Source organism: Manis pentadactyla (genome assembly GCF_030020395.1).
Source record: "Manis pentadactyla isolate mManPen7 chromosome 15 unlocalized genomic scaffold, mManPen7.hap1 SUPER_15_unloc_1, whole genome shotgun sequence".
NCBI lineage: Eukaryota > Metazoa > Chordata > Mammalia > Pholidota > Manidae > Manis > Manis pentadactyla.
The window spans coordinates 4897945-4914202 of record NW_026644588.1 but is presented as its reverse complement, the minus strand read 5'-3'; the positions used below and the strand labels follow the sequence as shown (position 1 = coordinate 4914202).

The following is a 16258-nucleotide window of genomic DNA, read 5'->3' as shown; positions in this document are numbered from 1 at the left end:
TTGTATCTCTTCCCTTCAGGTATTTCTATACTGGTAATATTTGTTGTAACATTTTGTAGTCTGTACTGACTGGGTGAGCAATCATTTTTAAGAACATTTTTGAGTTGGTAGGCCCAGGATCAAAGCCCATTTCTCTCACAATAGTATGTTTACTGCCAGGTGGTATGCCCTTTGGGGTCAAGGTGTAAAGAAAACCTTTCTTTGAGAGCTGAAATGTTTGCGCAACATGAGTATTTCTATCATAGGGTGTTTGAATCTAGGTTGTCCTCTAAACATTACTTTGAAATTTAGGTGATCACTGTTTAGTGAAGCTCTGTATTCTTCTAGGGTCCCCCCAGATTTGAAGATCCTGGTTGGGAAGTTCACAATCTGTTTAGTATATTACTTTTGGTGTAATTATGCTTTCAGCATGAAAAAGTTATTTACAGACTAATTAATAGGATACCTGTGGTCCTTTATATCTTATAGATGCTTGTTCTTCAGATGTGAATAAGAAGTTACAACCAAAAGATGATGGTAATAGAGAAACATTCCAAACAATGATGTTGTGGAGACATATAAGCCATGAAGTCATAGACTTGTACTTTAGGGAAATCGAGGAAAATCCTCATGATATTGAGTGTCAATGGAAAGATGATAAAAGTAATTACAAAGAAGTGTCTATAATCCTTAAAAATCATCTCACTGTTAGAAAAAATCAACATAGTAGAAGGGATGCAAGAAATAAGCCCCTTGAAAATTGGCTTGGAGTAACCTGTCAGGATCAACTACCTGTATTTCAAAATGATGGGGAAAATCATGATTGTGTTGAAGTTAAGAAGTCTCTCTGCAGTAATTCATTTTCACAACTTCAAAGAATTCCTTCTAGCCTTGAAGCCAACAATTCTAAAAAATATCAGAATGGTTTTATGCATCCTTCAGTAGAGATTCAAGAACAGAAAACACACAGGAGAGAACATTACAAATGTCTAGACTGTAGCAAAACCTTTAGTCAGGTCTCACACCTGACTAGACATCAGATAATACATAGGGACAGTAGTAGAGCCGTTAGTTTAAATTTGAGCCTTAATTCCCATGAGGCAGACAACAGTGGAAAGAAACCTTTCAAATGCAAAGACTGTGGCAAAATCTTCAGTCAACACTCAAAACTTAAAAATCACATTAGAACCCATACTGGAGAGAAACCTTTCAAATGTAATGAATGTGGCAAAGCCTTTACTGGGGCTTCAAACCTCAGTATACATCAGAAAATCCATACTGGAGAGAAACCATATAAATGTGACATATGTGGGAAAGTCTTCAGTCAGCATTCATACCTTGGAAATCATCAGAGAACTCACACTGGTGAGAAACCATACAAATGTAAGGAGTGTGGAAGAGCCTTTAGTTTGAGTTCAAACCTAACTAAGCATCTGGTAATCCATACTGGAGAGAGACCGTACAAATGTATCAAGTGTGGCAAAGACTTCAATCAAAACTCACAGCTGAAAAAGCACAGTAGGATCCATACCGAAGAGAACCCTTTCAAATGTAATGAGTGTGGTAAAGTCTTTACTCATGGATCAAGCCTTAGCAACCATCAGTTAATCCATAGTGGAGAGAGACCTTACAAATGTAATGAGTGCGGCAGATCCTTTAGGTTGAGATCAGCCCTAACTAAGCATCAGGTAATCCATAATGGAGAGAGACCTTACAAATGTAATGAGTGTGGCCGAGCCTTTAGTTTAAGTTCGAGCCTAACTTCCCATGAGGCAGACCACACTGTGGAGAAACCTTACAAATGCAAAGAGTGTGGCAAAGTCTTCAGTCAAAACTCAAAACTTAAAAATCACATGAGAATCCATACTGGAGAGAAACCTTTCAAATGTAATGAGTGTGGCAAAGCCTTTAGGTTGAGATCAACCCTAACTATGCATCAGTTGATCCATACAGGAGAGAGACCTTATAAATGTAATGAGTGTGGCAGAGCCTTTAGGTTGAGATCAGCCCTAACTAAACATCATGTAATCCATACTGGAGAGAGACCTTACAAATGTAGTGAATGTGGAAGAGCCTTTAGATTGAGGTCACTCCTAAATCTGCATCAAGTAATCCACACTGGAGAGAGACCTTACAAATGTAATGAGTGTGGCAGAGCCTTTCGTGGGAAATCAACTCTAACTAGCCATCAGTTAATTCATACTGGAGAGAGACCTTACAAATGTGATGATTGTGGCAAATTCTTCAGTCAAAACTCCAGACTTAAGTACCACAGGAGAATCCATACTGGAGAAAAACCTTACAAGTGCCCTGAGTGTGGCAAAGCCTTTACTCACAGCTCATGCCTCATTAGACATCAGATAATCCATTCTGGAGAGAGACCGTATAAATGTAATGACTGTGGCAGAGCCTTTAGGTGGATTTCGATGTTAACTAGGCATCAGGTAATCCATACGGGAGAGAGACCATACAAATGTAATGAGTGTGGCAGAGCCTTTAGGTGGAGATCCATCCTAACTAATCATAAACTAATCCATATTCGAGACATACCTTACAAATGTAAAGAGTGTGACAAAGTCTTCAGTCAAAATTCAAAACTTAAATATCACATGAGAATCCATACTGGAGAGAAACCTTTCAAGTGTAATGAGTGTGGCAGAGACTTTACATGGAAATCAGCCCTAACTGTGCACAAGTTAATTCACACAGGAGAGAGACCTTTCAAATGTAATGTGTGTGGCAAAGCCTTTAGGTGTAGATCAACTCTAGGTAAGCATCAGGTAATCCATTCTGGAGAGAGACCTTACAAATGTAATGAGTGTGGTAAAGGCTTCAGTCAAAATTCAAAACTTAAAAGTCACAAAAGAATCCATACTGGAGAGAAACCTTTCAAATGTAATGAGTGTGGCAGACTTTTCCGTCAAAAGTCAAAACTTAAAGGTCACATGAGAATCCATAGTGGAGAGAAACCTTTCACATGTAATGAGTGTGGCAAAGCCTTTACTAGGGCCACAAACCTTACTACACATCAGAAAATCCATACTGGAGAAAAGCCATATAAATGTGACATATGTGGGAAAGTCTTCAGTCAAAATTCATACCTTGCAAATCATTGGAGAACTCATACTGGGGAGAAACCATACAAATGTAAGGAGTGTGGAAGAGCCTTTAGTTTGAGGTCAACTCTAACTAACCATCAGGTAATCCATACTGGTGTGAGACCTTACAAATGTGTCGAGTGTGACAAAGTCTTTGGTCAAAACTCACAACTTAAAAATCACAGGAGAATCCATACTGGAGAGAAACCTTTCAAATGTAATGAGTGCGGCAAAGCCTTTACTCAAGGATCACACCTTACAAAACATCAGGTTATCCATACTGGAGGGAGCCCTTACAAATGTAATGAGTGTGGCAGAGCCTTTAGGTTGAGATCAGCCCTAACTAAGCATCAAGTAATCCATACTGGAGAGAGACCTTACAAATGTAATGAGTGTGGCAAAATGTTCAGTCAAAACTCAAAACTTAAAAATCACAGGAGAATCCATACTGGAGAAAAACCTTTCAAATGTAATGAGTGTGGTAAAGCCTTTACCCAAGGCTCACACCTTACCAATCATCAGGAAATGCACAATGGAGAGACTTAAAAAAGATGTGATGTGTGAGGCTGAGCCTTTAGTTTCAGATCAACCCAAAGAAAGTATCAGGTAATCCATACTGGAGATAAACCTTCCAAATATAATGAGAGTAGCAATGTCTTCAGTTAGAAATAATGCCTTGCATGTCATTGGAGGATTCATAGTGAAGGTAAGACTTGCAAATACGGTGAGTATACCAAAGCACTGGCTCAAGGCTCACACCTCTACACATCAGATCATGCATTCTAGAGAGATCCTTTCAAAGGCCACTAAACTTGGCAAGGCTTTTAGTATTGCCTTAGACACTGGCTTCACCAAATAGTTACTTACAAAATCCTATTAATGTTGGAAAGTTAAGTTTGTGCTCACTCTTCACTAGATGAAAGACCATCCAGGTGCTCACCTCTGGGGCAGGATGCTGGCATTCCCTCTTTGAGTGTGTACTTTGCTTTAACTTCTCTTCAGTTTTACCTGCTCAACTGGCTGGTGAATTCTCTCTCAATCTGAGACACAAGTTCTCTTGTAGGATTGAGGTGTCACCTAGAGTGCAGGGAGATTACCCAAACTGGAATGCCTGAGAATATTTTGGCCACCATGAAGGGATTCTTACCATGGTACTAACAGTCTACTCACAGTCAAGTAATATCCTGGACAAAGAACTGTCCTCTGGAGCATACATGAACCAACATACTCTGATGGACAAAGAATATCGAGATACCACATGGTCACCTAGACATTCCTATCCTACAGAAAAATCTTCAGCCAGATATTAATCACCATATACACCATGTCACATGCCAAACCATTTTCAAAAGGTCCTATAAGAACCCAAATCAAAGGCTCGAAAAGATGGCGTTGTAGAAAGGTAAGGCAAAAACTTCACTAAAAAAACACATGGAACATGAAAATACAGCAAATACAACACCTGAAATCAACCTGAAGACTGCAAAGCTGACCTCCTACATCTGGGAAAAAAGAGAAGACCCTACAGAAAAGGGTAAGGTGGCAAAGCTGCAATCCAGTGGATCCCAATTCCTCCACCCACCAGCCCACAGGTAGGAGGAAGAGGAGCTTGGAAGGAGTAGAAGCCCAGGACCTCTGTACAGCGGGCCCTGGAGATAATCCAGGAACATGAGCCCCTGTTGCATGGTGTCCTGGTGACTGGTGGGTCTGGACAACAGATGGGCTGAACACTCAGGCTGAACATTACCAGCACCCCCTTCAAAGGCACAGCAGGCAGATAGATAGACTTCCCAATAGTGAGGGGTGCCAGAGGGGCAAGGATTGCACAGTACTCTGTTTAGGGGAAAGGTCGGCTGGACAATACATCCCCAGCCTTTCCTCAGCCCAAGAGGTTGGGAGGACTTGGGAGCTTCAGATGCTCCATCACCCACTGGCATCAGAGCCTGGAGACATTGCAGTGGTGTGTGGCCAGCTGGCTGGCATTGAAATCAGTCCTTACTCCCATGTGGGCAGGGGAGAACCACCAGCCTGCTCAGCACTATTTTGGGCCATTCTGGGAGCTCCATGCAAAAACCAGCCCAGGGACCTGTATCTTAGGGCAGGCACCATTCCTGTTTGCCAGTTGCCCCCACCATTACAACAGGCCTGGTGGAGAGCAGCCTGACCATGACAGCTCTCTCCCTGCAGTCCTGCACATGCTCAGCTGACAGCCAGCACAGCTCACCTGGAATCAGAACACTGTGAGCAAAGCAGGTGCCACACCCACTGCACACTAACTGCTGGGACTCCCACCCAGGAAATGGAGCTTCTGGATACTGCAAGGCACCTCCTACTCAAATCTGTTATCCCATAAGAAACACTTTTAAAAAATGGAGACACGGGAATTTGGTCTAAACAAAAATCACAGAAAAAAACACCAGAAATAGGGCTTAGTGAAACTGAAATGACCAATCATCTCAAAAAGTATTTCAAAATAAAAGTGGTAAACATGCTCATGGATTTACAGAAATGTATTCAAGATCTCAGGGAGGACTTCAACAAAGAGAAGTTCGGAAAACTACTTAGAGCTGAAGAATATAGCATCTGAAATGAAACATACAATGGAGGCATTTAGATAAGGTAGAAGAGACAGTAAATGAAATAGAAATTAGAGAACAGGACAAGTTGAGTAACAGAAAAAAGAATCTATAGGAATAAAAGAAGAATAAGCTGTGAACCATCCAAATGGAAAAACATTGATGTTATATGGGTACAAAAAGAGACAGGGATAGAAAGTTTTTTATTAAAATCCCATCAGGTTATCAAGAGATGTCTTAACACAAACCTTACAGGCCAGAGGGAGTGGCATGATGTATTTAACGAAACAGAGGGCCTCCAACCAAGAATAATCTACCAGGCAAGATTGTTTAAATTTGAAGCAGGGATTAAACAATTTTCAGGTAAGCACAAGTTGAGAGAATTCATCACCACCAAACCATTTCTACAAGATCTATGAAAGGGACTGCTGTAGATGGAAATACTCCTAGGGTACATAGCTGTCACCAGAGTAAATAAAACCACAGTAAAGGGAGTAGACCAATTAGTTTCTAAGCAAATACAAAATTACAAAATTAGTCAAGGGATTTGCAAAGAGTACAGAATATAACAGCTAATATATAAAGTGGAGGAGGAAGATAAAAGGGACTTTTAGATTGTGTTTGAAATAAAGCAATAAGCAATTTAAGATAGAGTGTTAGATAGTAAGAAAGCTATCCTTGACCTTTTGGTAACACAAAACTAAAGCCTACGATGGCAGTAAGTATGTACCTACTGATAATCACCCTAACTACAAATGGACTGATTGCACCAATCAAAAGACACTTGAGTTGCAGAATGGCTAAAGAAAAAACAAGACCGATCTAATATGCTACCTATAAGAGATTCACTCCAAACCCAAAAACACACACAGGCTAAAACTGAAGGGATGGAAAATGTACATCACACAAACAATAGGAAAAAGGAGAATCAGTACTCAGACAAAATAGATTTCAAAACAAAGTAACAACAGAAAGGACATTACATGATGATAAATTGATCAGTCCAACCTGAAGATAGAGCCAATATAAATATCTGTGCACCCAATATAGGAGCACCTACATATGTGAAAAAAAAATACAAAATGAAAAGGGGAAATAGAATGCAAAGCAATGGACACCACAGAAATACAAAGAATTGTTGGGAAATACTATGAAAAGCTATATGCCAACAAATTGAACAACCTAGAAGAAATGGACACCTTTGTAGAAAAATACAACCTTCCAAGATCCAGGAAGAAAATTTGAACAGACCAATAACCAGCAATGAAGTCAAACTAATAATCAAAGAACTACCTAAGAACAAAACTCCTGGCCCACATGGCTTCACTGCTGAATTTTATCAAACATTTAGAGACCTAATAGCCATCCTCCTTAAAGTTTTCCAAAAACTAGAGAGGAGGGAATACTTCCAAAATTCATTCTTTGAGGCCAGTATAGCACCAAAACCAAAGACACAACAACAAAAAGTTTACCAATATCCTTGGTGAATATATATGCAAAGATCCTCAACATAATATTAGCAAATCGAATTCAAAAATACATCAAAAAGATCAAGTGGGATTTATTCCAGGGATACAAGGATCATATAATATTTGAAAATCAATCAACATCATATACCACATCAACAAAAAGGACAAAAGTCACATGATCATCCCAGTAGATGCTGAAAAACTATTTGAAAAATTTTAACATCCGTTCGTGATACACTCTCAACAAAATGTGTAGTATAGAGAGTACATTTCTCAACATAATAAGGGCCATATCCAACAGACCCAGAGTAAACATCACAGTTAACAGCAAAAAGCTGAAAGCTTTTGCTTGAAGGTCAGGAACAAGAAGACAAGGATACCCACTCACCACTTTTATTCAGCGTACTACTGGAGGTCCTAGGCACAGCAATGCGACAACACATAGGAGATCAAAGACATCCAAACTGATAAGTTAAACTCACTGTTTGCAACATGTTAGTATACATAGAATCCCCTAAAGACTGCACCAAAAAGCTATTAGAACTGATAACTGAATTCAGCAGAGTTGCAGGATACAAAATTAATACACAGAAATCTATTGCATTCTTATATTCTAACAATGAGTTAATAGAGAAATCAGGAAAACAATTCCATTGAAAATTGCATCAAAAAGAATAAAATATCTAGGAATAAACCTAACCAAGAAGATGAAAGAACCTATACTCTGAAAACTACAAGACACTCATGAGAGAAATTAAAGAGGACACTAACAAATGGAAATGGATCCTGTGCTCATGGATAGGAAAAATTAATCTTGTCAAAATGGCTATCCTGTCTAAAGCAATCTGCAGATTCACTGCAATCCCTGTCAAAATACCAACAGCACGCTTAAATGAAATAGAACAAATCATTCTAAAATTCATGTGGGGCCACAAAAGACCCCAAATAGCTCAAGCAATGTGGAGAAAGAAGAACAAAGCCTGGGGAATTATGCTCCATAACTTCAAGCTCGACTACAAAGTCACAGATACAAAACTATTTGATACTGGCACAAAACCAGACACAGATTAATAGAACAGAATAGAGAGCCCAGATATAAACCCATACATATGTGGCCAATTAGTATATGATAAAGGAGCCATGGATATACAATGGGGAAATGATAGCCTCTTCATCAGCTGGTGTTGGCAGAACTGGACAGCTACATGTAATAATGAAGCTGGATTATTGTCTAAATCCATACACAAAAGTAAACTTGAAATGAATCGAAGACCTGCATGTAAGGAAACCATAAAACTCTTAGAAGGAAACATAGGCAAAAAAATCCTGAATATAAACACGAGCGACTTTTTCCTGAGTGCATCTCCTCGGGCAAGGGAAACAAAAATGAATAATCGTGAAACTAAAAAGCTGTACAGCAAAGGACATCATCAGGGAAACAAAAAGGCAACCTACAGTAGGAGAGAATGTTTGTAAATAATATATCCAATAAGGGGTTAACATCCAAAATATATGAAGAACTCATGCCTCAACACCCAAAAAACCCAATTAAAAGGTGGGCAGAGGATCTGAACACATACCTCCGAAGAAGACATTCAGATGGCTAAAAGGCATGTGAGAAATTGTTTCACATTGCTAATCATCAGAAAGTGGAAATTAAACCACAATGAGATATCACCTCATACCGGTTAGGATTGCCAACATCCAAAAGACAAGAAACCAATGCTGGTGAGGCTGCAGAGAAAGGAGAACCATCCTACACTACGTGGGAATGTAAATCAGTTCAACCATGGAAAACAATATGGAGGTTCCTCAAAAAACTAAAAATTTAAACACCATTTGACCCAGTCATTCCACTCCTGGGAATTTATGTGAAGAAAATAAGCTCCCTGATTTGAAAAGACATATACAGCCCTATGATGATTGATGCACTATGTACAATAGCCAAGATTTGGAAAAAACTTTAGTGTTCATCCATAGATGACTGGATAAAGCACAGGTGGTAACATACAATGGAATGTTATTCAGCCATAAGAAGAAAACAAAGCATACCACTTGCAACAAAATGGATGGAGCAAGAGTATTATGATCAGTGAAATAAGCCAAGAGGAGAAAGACAAGTACCAAATGATGTCACTCATTTATGGAGTATAAAGACAAAGCAAAACTGAAGGGATCAACTAGAAGACACACAGGCACCGAGAAGGCACTACTGGTTACTAAAGGGGAGGGATTGGGGATGGTGGGTGGGGTCGGAGAAAGGGATTAAGGAGCACTATAATTCACAATCACCATGTAGGTAGGTCACAGGGAAGGCTGTACAGCACGGAGAAGACAAGTAATGACTATAGCATCATACTATGCTGATGGACAGTGATTGCAATTCGGTGGGGGGGGGCAACATGGTAATATGGGTGAATGTTGAAACCACAGTGTTGCTTGTGTCAATCCTTTGTAAGATTGTATATCAATGATACCTTAATTTTTAAAAATATATATGTCCTAGAGAGAAACCACAGGAATGCAATGAATGTTGTAAGAACTTTGTCCAGTGCTGAAAATTTGAGGGACATAACTGGAGCAATACCTTACACATGCAATAAGTGAGGTAAAGCCATTTCTTTGAAATCAAAAATTATTCAGCAACATGGAAACCATATACATTTATGGGCAGAGTGCCTCACCATGCAGTAGATGTTAATGCATATCTTTGAGAGAAACCACAGAAAACTGCTTATTAAGGTTTTTACACAAAGTTCAAAACAGGATCATCAGGATTTATATTTTAGAGCAAACCTTGCAGATGTTGTGGATGGTGTAAGGCTTTTCCTCCAATGCCCACACCTTTGGAGGAGTGGGACAGCTTGTAAAGGTCAGAAACTAAACAAACAGACTGATGGTGGAAGTGTCTTTCAGAGACAGTCAAATAGAATTCACCAAAGAATACATGGGTGAGTGCTTGCAAATACAATGAATGTGGTCGTCTTTTTATCAGTTCTCAGAACAGACCACACATCAAAGAACCCATAGTAGGAATAACTGTATTTAGTTGTTCAAGACTAACCAGAGGTAGTCCATACTGCAGGATAATTGTAAGTTAAAGTGTTAGAAGTCATAACCTGTCTGTCAGGAACAAGTGCATATGTGGAAATGGTCCATTATCTTTAGTGTATAAAGTATTTGAGTTCTTGCAACTACATTACTAACGAGACTGTCAACCTGAAGTTTTTTAGTGAGTTGATCTTAGGCCTTGCAGGCCTTCCCTATTGATTGATGGGAAGGAATTGTAAGATGAAAGGGTCTACTTCATTAGGTATAGTTCATTCATATCTATTCCCTGGGAAATACGGATATTGAGTTAAAAAATGTAGCACTCTATGAATGCGCTTTGGGGGGAGCTAGAGAATGTAAAACTATACATTACCATGCTTTTTGTGTTGGTGAACCCTTTTCTAGACCAGCCATGTAAGAAAGGCTTATAGCAAAGAATGCTGCACAAGCGGACCTTGAACAGAGGACATTAAGGACTGGGCTTGAACCGGGTGGAAACTGATAGGCAACTAGAGACTTTTATGTGGTAGAAATAATGCAGGGGAGATGGTGGTCGCTTTCTCTATTGAATGGCACTGTTCTGTATCAAGGATTGATGAAGATTTAACATTTTTCCAGAAGAGCAGTTACTTGGGAGGAGAGTTAGTTTGTAGAACTGGGATGGTATGTGCATGTGTCTGATTCACATTTAACTGCTGGTATCACATTGCTACTGTTTTTATTCTCTTGCCTTCTAGGTGTCCTGCTTTCATTTATAACATTTAAAACATCTTTTAAAACCCGGAATGAATCATGTTCCTTCTACCAGCTCAGCTTTCTCCCACTCTGTAGAGTAATTGCCCCCAGAAACTGACAGTACACCTTAGCCTCTTAAAGTTCAAGGAATCTGTCATATTTTCCATGATTGAATCACAGAACATACAATTTGGGGATTATGTACTTAAAATTTTCACTTGAGTTACTCTCTTCACACTCAGCCACAAGATATTTATGGCTATAATGAGAATACCATAGTTTGATTTCACACTGACCCCCTAAAATTTGCCCCTCATTCATAAATATGCACCACAACATTTCTTGATGTAGTTTTTTCTGCCTATATAAAATCTGTGGTATGTACCTTGGTTTCTATAAAAATGAAATAGGAATACAGTACCGATATTTAAAAATTTGGAAATAAGATTCAGAAGTAAGGATAAACAATAGTCTGTTTTTGTGCTGGGAACACTCCATGAAGTAATTCAGGACAATGTACAGGAGGGATTTTCTGTTTGTTCGTTTGGTAGATAAACTGGGAGTTTCAAGTATTGAAGGCCTTTCTCACTTTTTGTTAATTTGCACTTGTGACCATCCACCGGAACTGCATGGGATCCCATCCGTAGGTTCGTTTGGATGTCAACACTGATGATGCCAAAACTAAAGTGGTAGGAGAATCCCTGTTACATAGTAAAGGTTGCTGGGGAGAACAGGTCAGACCTCTTGAGCTGCTCAATAAATGGCTTGAGTGAACAGGAAGCGGTGACGGGCTCCTGCAGTACGGCGGTTCCTTGGTCCGTCCCTGGGGAGGGTAGGTGCTTGTTTGAGCTTCAGCAGGTACGGAATGAGGGAGCACCGAGGGCTGGTTACCCAGGTAGGACAGGGGAGGGCTGTAGCGAGGCTTTAAGGTGTCAGTTGTCTGTCAACTGTAAGTGAGCTCAGACTCTCAATAAACATTGAATGTTTACTCTTGCAAGTCTTGATGTCTTTGTTTGGAACCAGATTTCTTGATGCTGATTTAGTGCATTTCCTTTCCTGCTGCACATGTAGTTTCCATGGTACAACGCAGTAGTTGAAAGTGGTTGTAGAATAATACTTAGATAAATTGCCTAAGATGTTTTTAAATCGGTTTAATGAAAATTAATGCTTGGGAGGGAAGACTTATTAGATAATACTACTAGGAAATATTCCAAGAAAAACATATTTCCAAGGGATATTAAAATGTTGATATTAGGGGTAGGAAGTGACACATGATTAATTTTTAACTGTAGTAAAAAAATTTTTTTAATATTCCTTAACCACTATTTTTCCTTCCATACATGTGACCCAGGTTTTGTGTTTCATTTACATTTTTTCCCTATTTACACCAAGGGATATTGGTTTATTGAGACTTCTGTGACAGGAAAGTGCACATAAGGGTACACAATGGGAGTTGATGTATGTGAATAAAATTCCTTTAAGACTTTAGCAAAAGAAGTGAAATGGCAAGATGGCGAACTTAAATCTCTTTAATATTTGATTGGCTTTAGTCAGGTGCTTGGAAATCAAATGTGTGAAGGATAACAAGCGTGCCGTGAAGTAAATGAAAATATGAGTAAGACAGAGCCCCCACCCATAGTTTGTGACAAGGGGAGCGTCTCTATCGCAAATGTCTTGTAGCCGTGCTCTTTTCCTAGTCACTTCTCTTCATATTCAGAGCCAGACGGTCTTGCAGGGAAAATCATTACCATGGCTGCTAACATGCAATATACTACACTTAGAATTCATTCCCATCCAAAAATAAATAGACAATCCTTTCTTAAGTGATCTTAATTGTGATATAGTACATTTTCTTTCCTATCATACTTCAAGTAAGAGTCACCTATTAATTTATATTTAATAACTGGTTGAGTATTGTCTCAAAAGTAATGATACACTCTTCCCCAGATGAAGGAACTTAGGACAAAGACATGTTTCAAGACTTAGTCACATCCCAGCAAGTGGCTGGATCAGGATTTGAATCCATCCATCTCATCTGCCTGCAAACCAATTGTTAAATGTTTTTTCACATACAACAATAGTATACACAGCAGTAATAGTAGTGTATCTCTGCTCGTATTCTCAGACCTGATTCCACTGTGCTTGTGTGGGAGGGGGTCTTCCCACACATAACCACAAGCAATTCCTGAACACCAGCAGGGTGTTGGAGAGCCCAGTCCCGAGGCAAAGGGCTCTGCCCTGCGAGGCTGCCCTCCACCCCGACTCCAGATGCTGATCACAAGCATCAGGCAGTCACTCGTGCTTCTACTTTACAGCCTACAGATCAGAGGTTCCAGTAACTGACTCCTTAGATTTGATTAATTTGCTAGAGTGGCTCACATAACATAGGAAAGCACTTAGGTTTACTGCTTTAATAAAGGACACCATAAAGGATACAAGTTAACAGCCAGATGAAGACATACACAGGGCAAACTCCCGGACAAAGGGGCTTCTATCGTCATAGACCTGGAGGCGTGGCTAGGTGGCATGTGGACGTGTCTTTGTTTCCCAAGCATAGAATGTGTCTTTCACAGACAAGCAGTATCTGAGAGTGATAAGCTCTTTCTGTTTTCGTTGCTGTGAGGGCCTCATTGTTTACTCATCACTGACTGGATTACGGGCCTTTGGATGACTCAGCCCCCAGCTCCTGCACTTGGATAGGGGTCTATAACAAGACATTCATTTAAGACTGCAGTGTTTTTAGGAACTGGATGAAAACCATATGTACCATGGAAACACGTATTGGGTCATTCAGATGACCAGATCTAAATGACCAGATATGTATTATGACTCATTATATCACAGTCCAACCCCTGCTATTCAAGCAAAGATTGCTTCCAGTAAAAGGATCGTACCCATCCCAGTCAGTGGTGGGTAAAATTGCAACATTTCCAGAATCAATCTGCAGGCTTTAGTGTATTTCTATGTCGGTGTGTGTTCCCAAGGGGTGGAGAGAAGTAATCCACCTCCACATCAATAGGTGATTACAAGGGTGGGTGGAGAGTGAGTGGGCACCTGGACTGGAGAGGTATTTTGTGGGTCTTTTTGCAGCCATGGTGTGAGAGGGGTGAGCAATAAATGGGTTTCACCCACTTTATTTTTCCCATTGACTGATTTCAGTTTCAAAGATTTGCCCCAGGCTGAGAATATATCTTCCTCCCAGAGTTACACCTGGCGGTAGTCCACAGGTGTAACTCCATGTGCCTTCATGGGTGTGCTGCTTGGGCGGGCTACCCTGAGAGATGGTGGGGAGATATGTGGAAATCCCCTGCGAATGGAGGGGAGGCCCCTGTGGCTGCTGCCGCGGGTGGTGATGACTCGCCCTTACCTCCAGCAACGGTGGTGGCTTCACCCTGGAGCCCCCATCCATGGGGCTAACACTTTGGGAGCCCTAGTGGGAAATTTGTCTAGGGTGAAACACCTCCTAGGTGGGTGGCTCTTCTCCAGAAGGGTGGAGGCGCCAGAAGCTGTGCAGTTAGCCCTCTGCGAGGTAGAAGACTGCTTAGACGCTCTGAGTGGCCATGTGGCAGCTGGGGCTGTGGGTTGTTTGTTTCTCAAGATATTGGGAAGGGTTATCGAGGAGAGACACACTTCAGTGTCACTTGGAGAAGCTGGCTGATGACCTATGGGATGCCCATAAGAAAGAGACAGTTATTGAGAAGACAGGTCAAGCTCCTGGAAGACAGATCAGCAGCGAGGGAGGAGGCAGCCGGGGAATCCGCATTGCTTGAGGCCCCGGGGGTGGGAGAGAAAAGAGCAGGGCCTTCAGCGCTGGAGATGGTAGAGGAGGTACCGGGCAGATCGGGGGTGGGGCCAGGGTGGAACTGTTCTAAGGCCACCACCTGAATCACTAGCCCCTCCTGTATTAAAGGCCTGCCTGTTTTCAATTACGAAAATAAAAGCGCAACAACCGCTGGCTCCTAAGGGAGAGGAGCGGTGCCCTCCCCAGGCTGTGGCGCACTCCACACTCTGCCCCTACGCCCAGGATGGGCTGGTGGGTGTAAGCGTCCGGTTTTGGCAGAAGCCGTCGGAACCTCTGCCTCTGGGGCTTTTGCGTCTCTGGCATATGGGGATGGAAAACATTGTTATCTTGGGATCTGAAATGGGCAGAGTGTCTTCCCTGAGGACTCACCCTTCCCTCCATCAACAGTTGCAATGTGCTCGTCGGCCCTCAGGGTATCAGGCACTTCTGGATGGGCTGACAACAGCCATCAGGGCAGTTTGGCCTAATCAGGGTGATTTACCATATTTACTCACTAGTTGGAAAACATAGGCAGAGCTCCATTAGGTGTTACAGGAGCTGGGCATGAAAAACATCTATAATATGGACCCCCAGGGCTCCAATGAGGAGTTATTCACCATAGGAATGAGAAATCTGGTGCTGCACACAGCTCCCCCATCTCTCTTTAGGTCCCTAGTGACTATTCCTGCCCCCCACATAGGGCACCCCATAAGTGAGGCTACTTGTACTTTAGCAGGTCTGGGGGAGGTTGAAACGAGAGCCCGGAAGAAGTACAAGCTATGACTGGGAGAGGTGCAAAGGGCCCCATGAAGGTCTCGAGCATCCAGATGCGGGTTGATCTGGTAAAGGCAGAGGTGGTGAAAGAAAAACTTGATGGGCAGTCCAGTAGGATCTTGATAGAACGGTGGCACCAATTAAAGCCAGAGCATCAGTTTCAGGTCCAGGACACAGAAGCTGGCGACAAAGCCCAATGTCCAGCCTGTGTCCCTGGAGGGCTTCTTCGGGACAGTACTGAGGCTCTGACTGCGCCCTCGCCCCAACAGGAGGAAGACTGGGCGTTGTGGTTTGACTGACGGGGTCAAAGTCCCTCCATTGTGGGATGTGGTGGGGACCAGAGGCCACATGTAGAATTAGGAATTCATTGGTCCCCTTTTAATGTACAACTTGTCCTGGTACTGGTGGACATGGGCTGAATATTCTCTGATTCAGGGCAACCCTGAGCATTTTCCTGGGTCCCTGCTGTGATAGATGGCTATGGGGGTAAGGCAATTAGAGGGAAGAAAGACAAAATCCCACTGCGGATGGGACGTTTATGCCCAAGGGAGTATACTGTGTACATTTCTCCCAACCCTGCATATATTTAGGGGTAGATGTCGTTCGGGGCCTGTGGTTACAGACCCCTGCAGGTGAGTTCAGACTGAGGGTGCATGTGGTAAAGGCAGTTTTGAGGGGACATGCTAAGCACATAGCCTGTACCTTGATGGGTGACAAATACTAAGAAATATAAATTGCCTGGGGGACACAAGGAAATTGGAGAAACTCTACAGGAGTTGGAGAAGGTGGGCATCA

General features: G+C 41.6%; 4 protein-coding genes across 11 annotated transcripts in view; all 4 read left to right on the top strand.

Annotated features, from left to right (window-relative positions):
- Positions 1-11901, top strand: part of LOC118912646 (zinc finger protein 665-like) — a 29026-nt gene extending 17125 nt beyond the window's left edge. For all 5 annotated transcript variants that reach the window (XM_057496358.1, XM_057496359.1, XM_057496360.1 and 2 more), the window contains one exon: positions 469-11901. In XM_057496358.1, the coding sequence (XP_057352341.1) occupies positions 469-3623 (3155 nt within the window). In that variant the 3' untranslated portion in view covers positions 3624-11901. The remainder of the gene's footprint in view (positions 1-468) is intronic.
- Positions 1-16258, top strand: part of LOC130678807 (zinc finger protein 493-like) — a 170701-nt gene that overhangs the window by 16412 nt on the left and 138031 nt on the right. The gene's annotated exons all lie outside the window — the stretch shown is intronic.
- The window catches only part of LOC130682240 (zinc finger protein 665-like), a 148855-nt gene that overhangs the window by 16924 nt on the left and 115673 nt on the right, over positions 1-16258 (top strand). The gene's annotated exons all lie outside the window — the stretch shown is intronic.
- LOC118912627 (zinc finger protein 665-like) overlaps positions 1-16258 on the top strand; it is an 89729-nt gene that overhangs the window by 16370 nt on the left and 57101 nt on the right. The gene's annotated exons all lie outside the window — the stretch shown is intronic.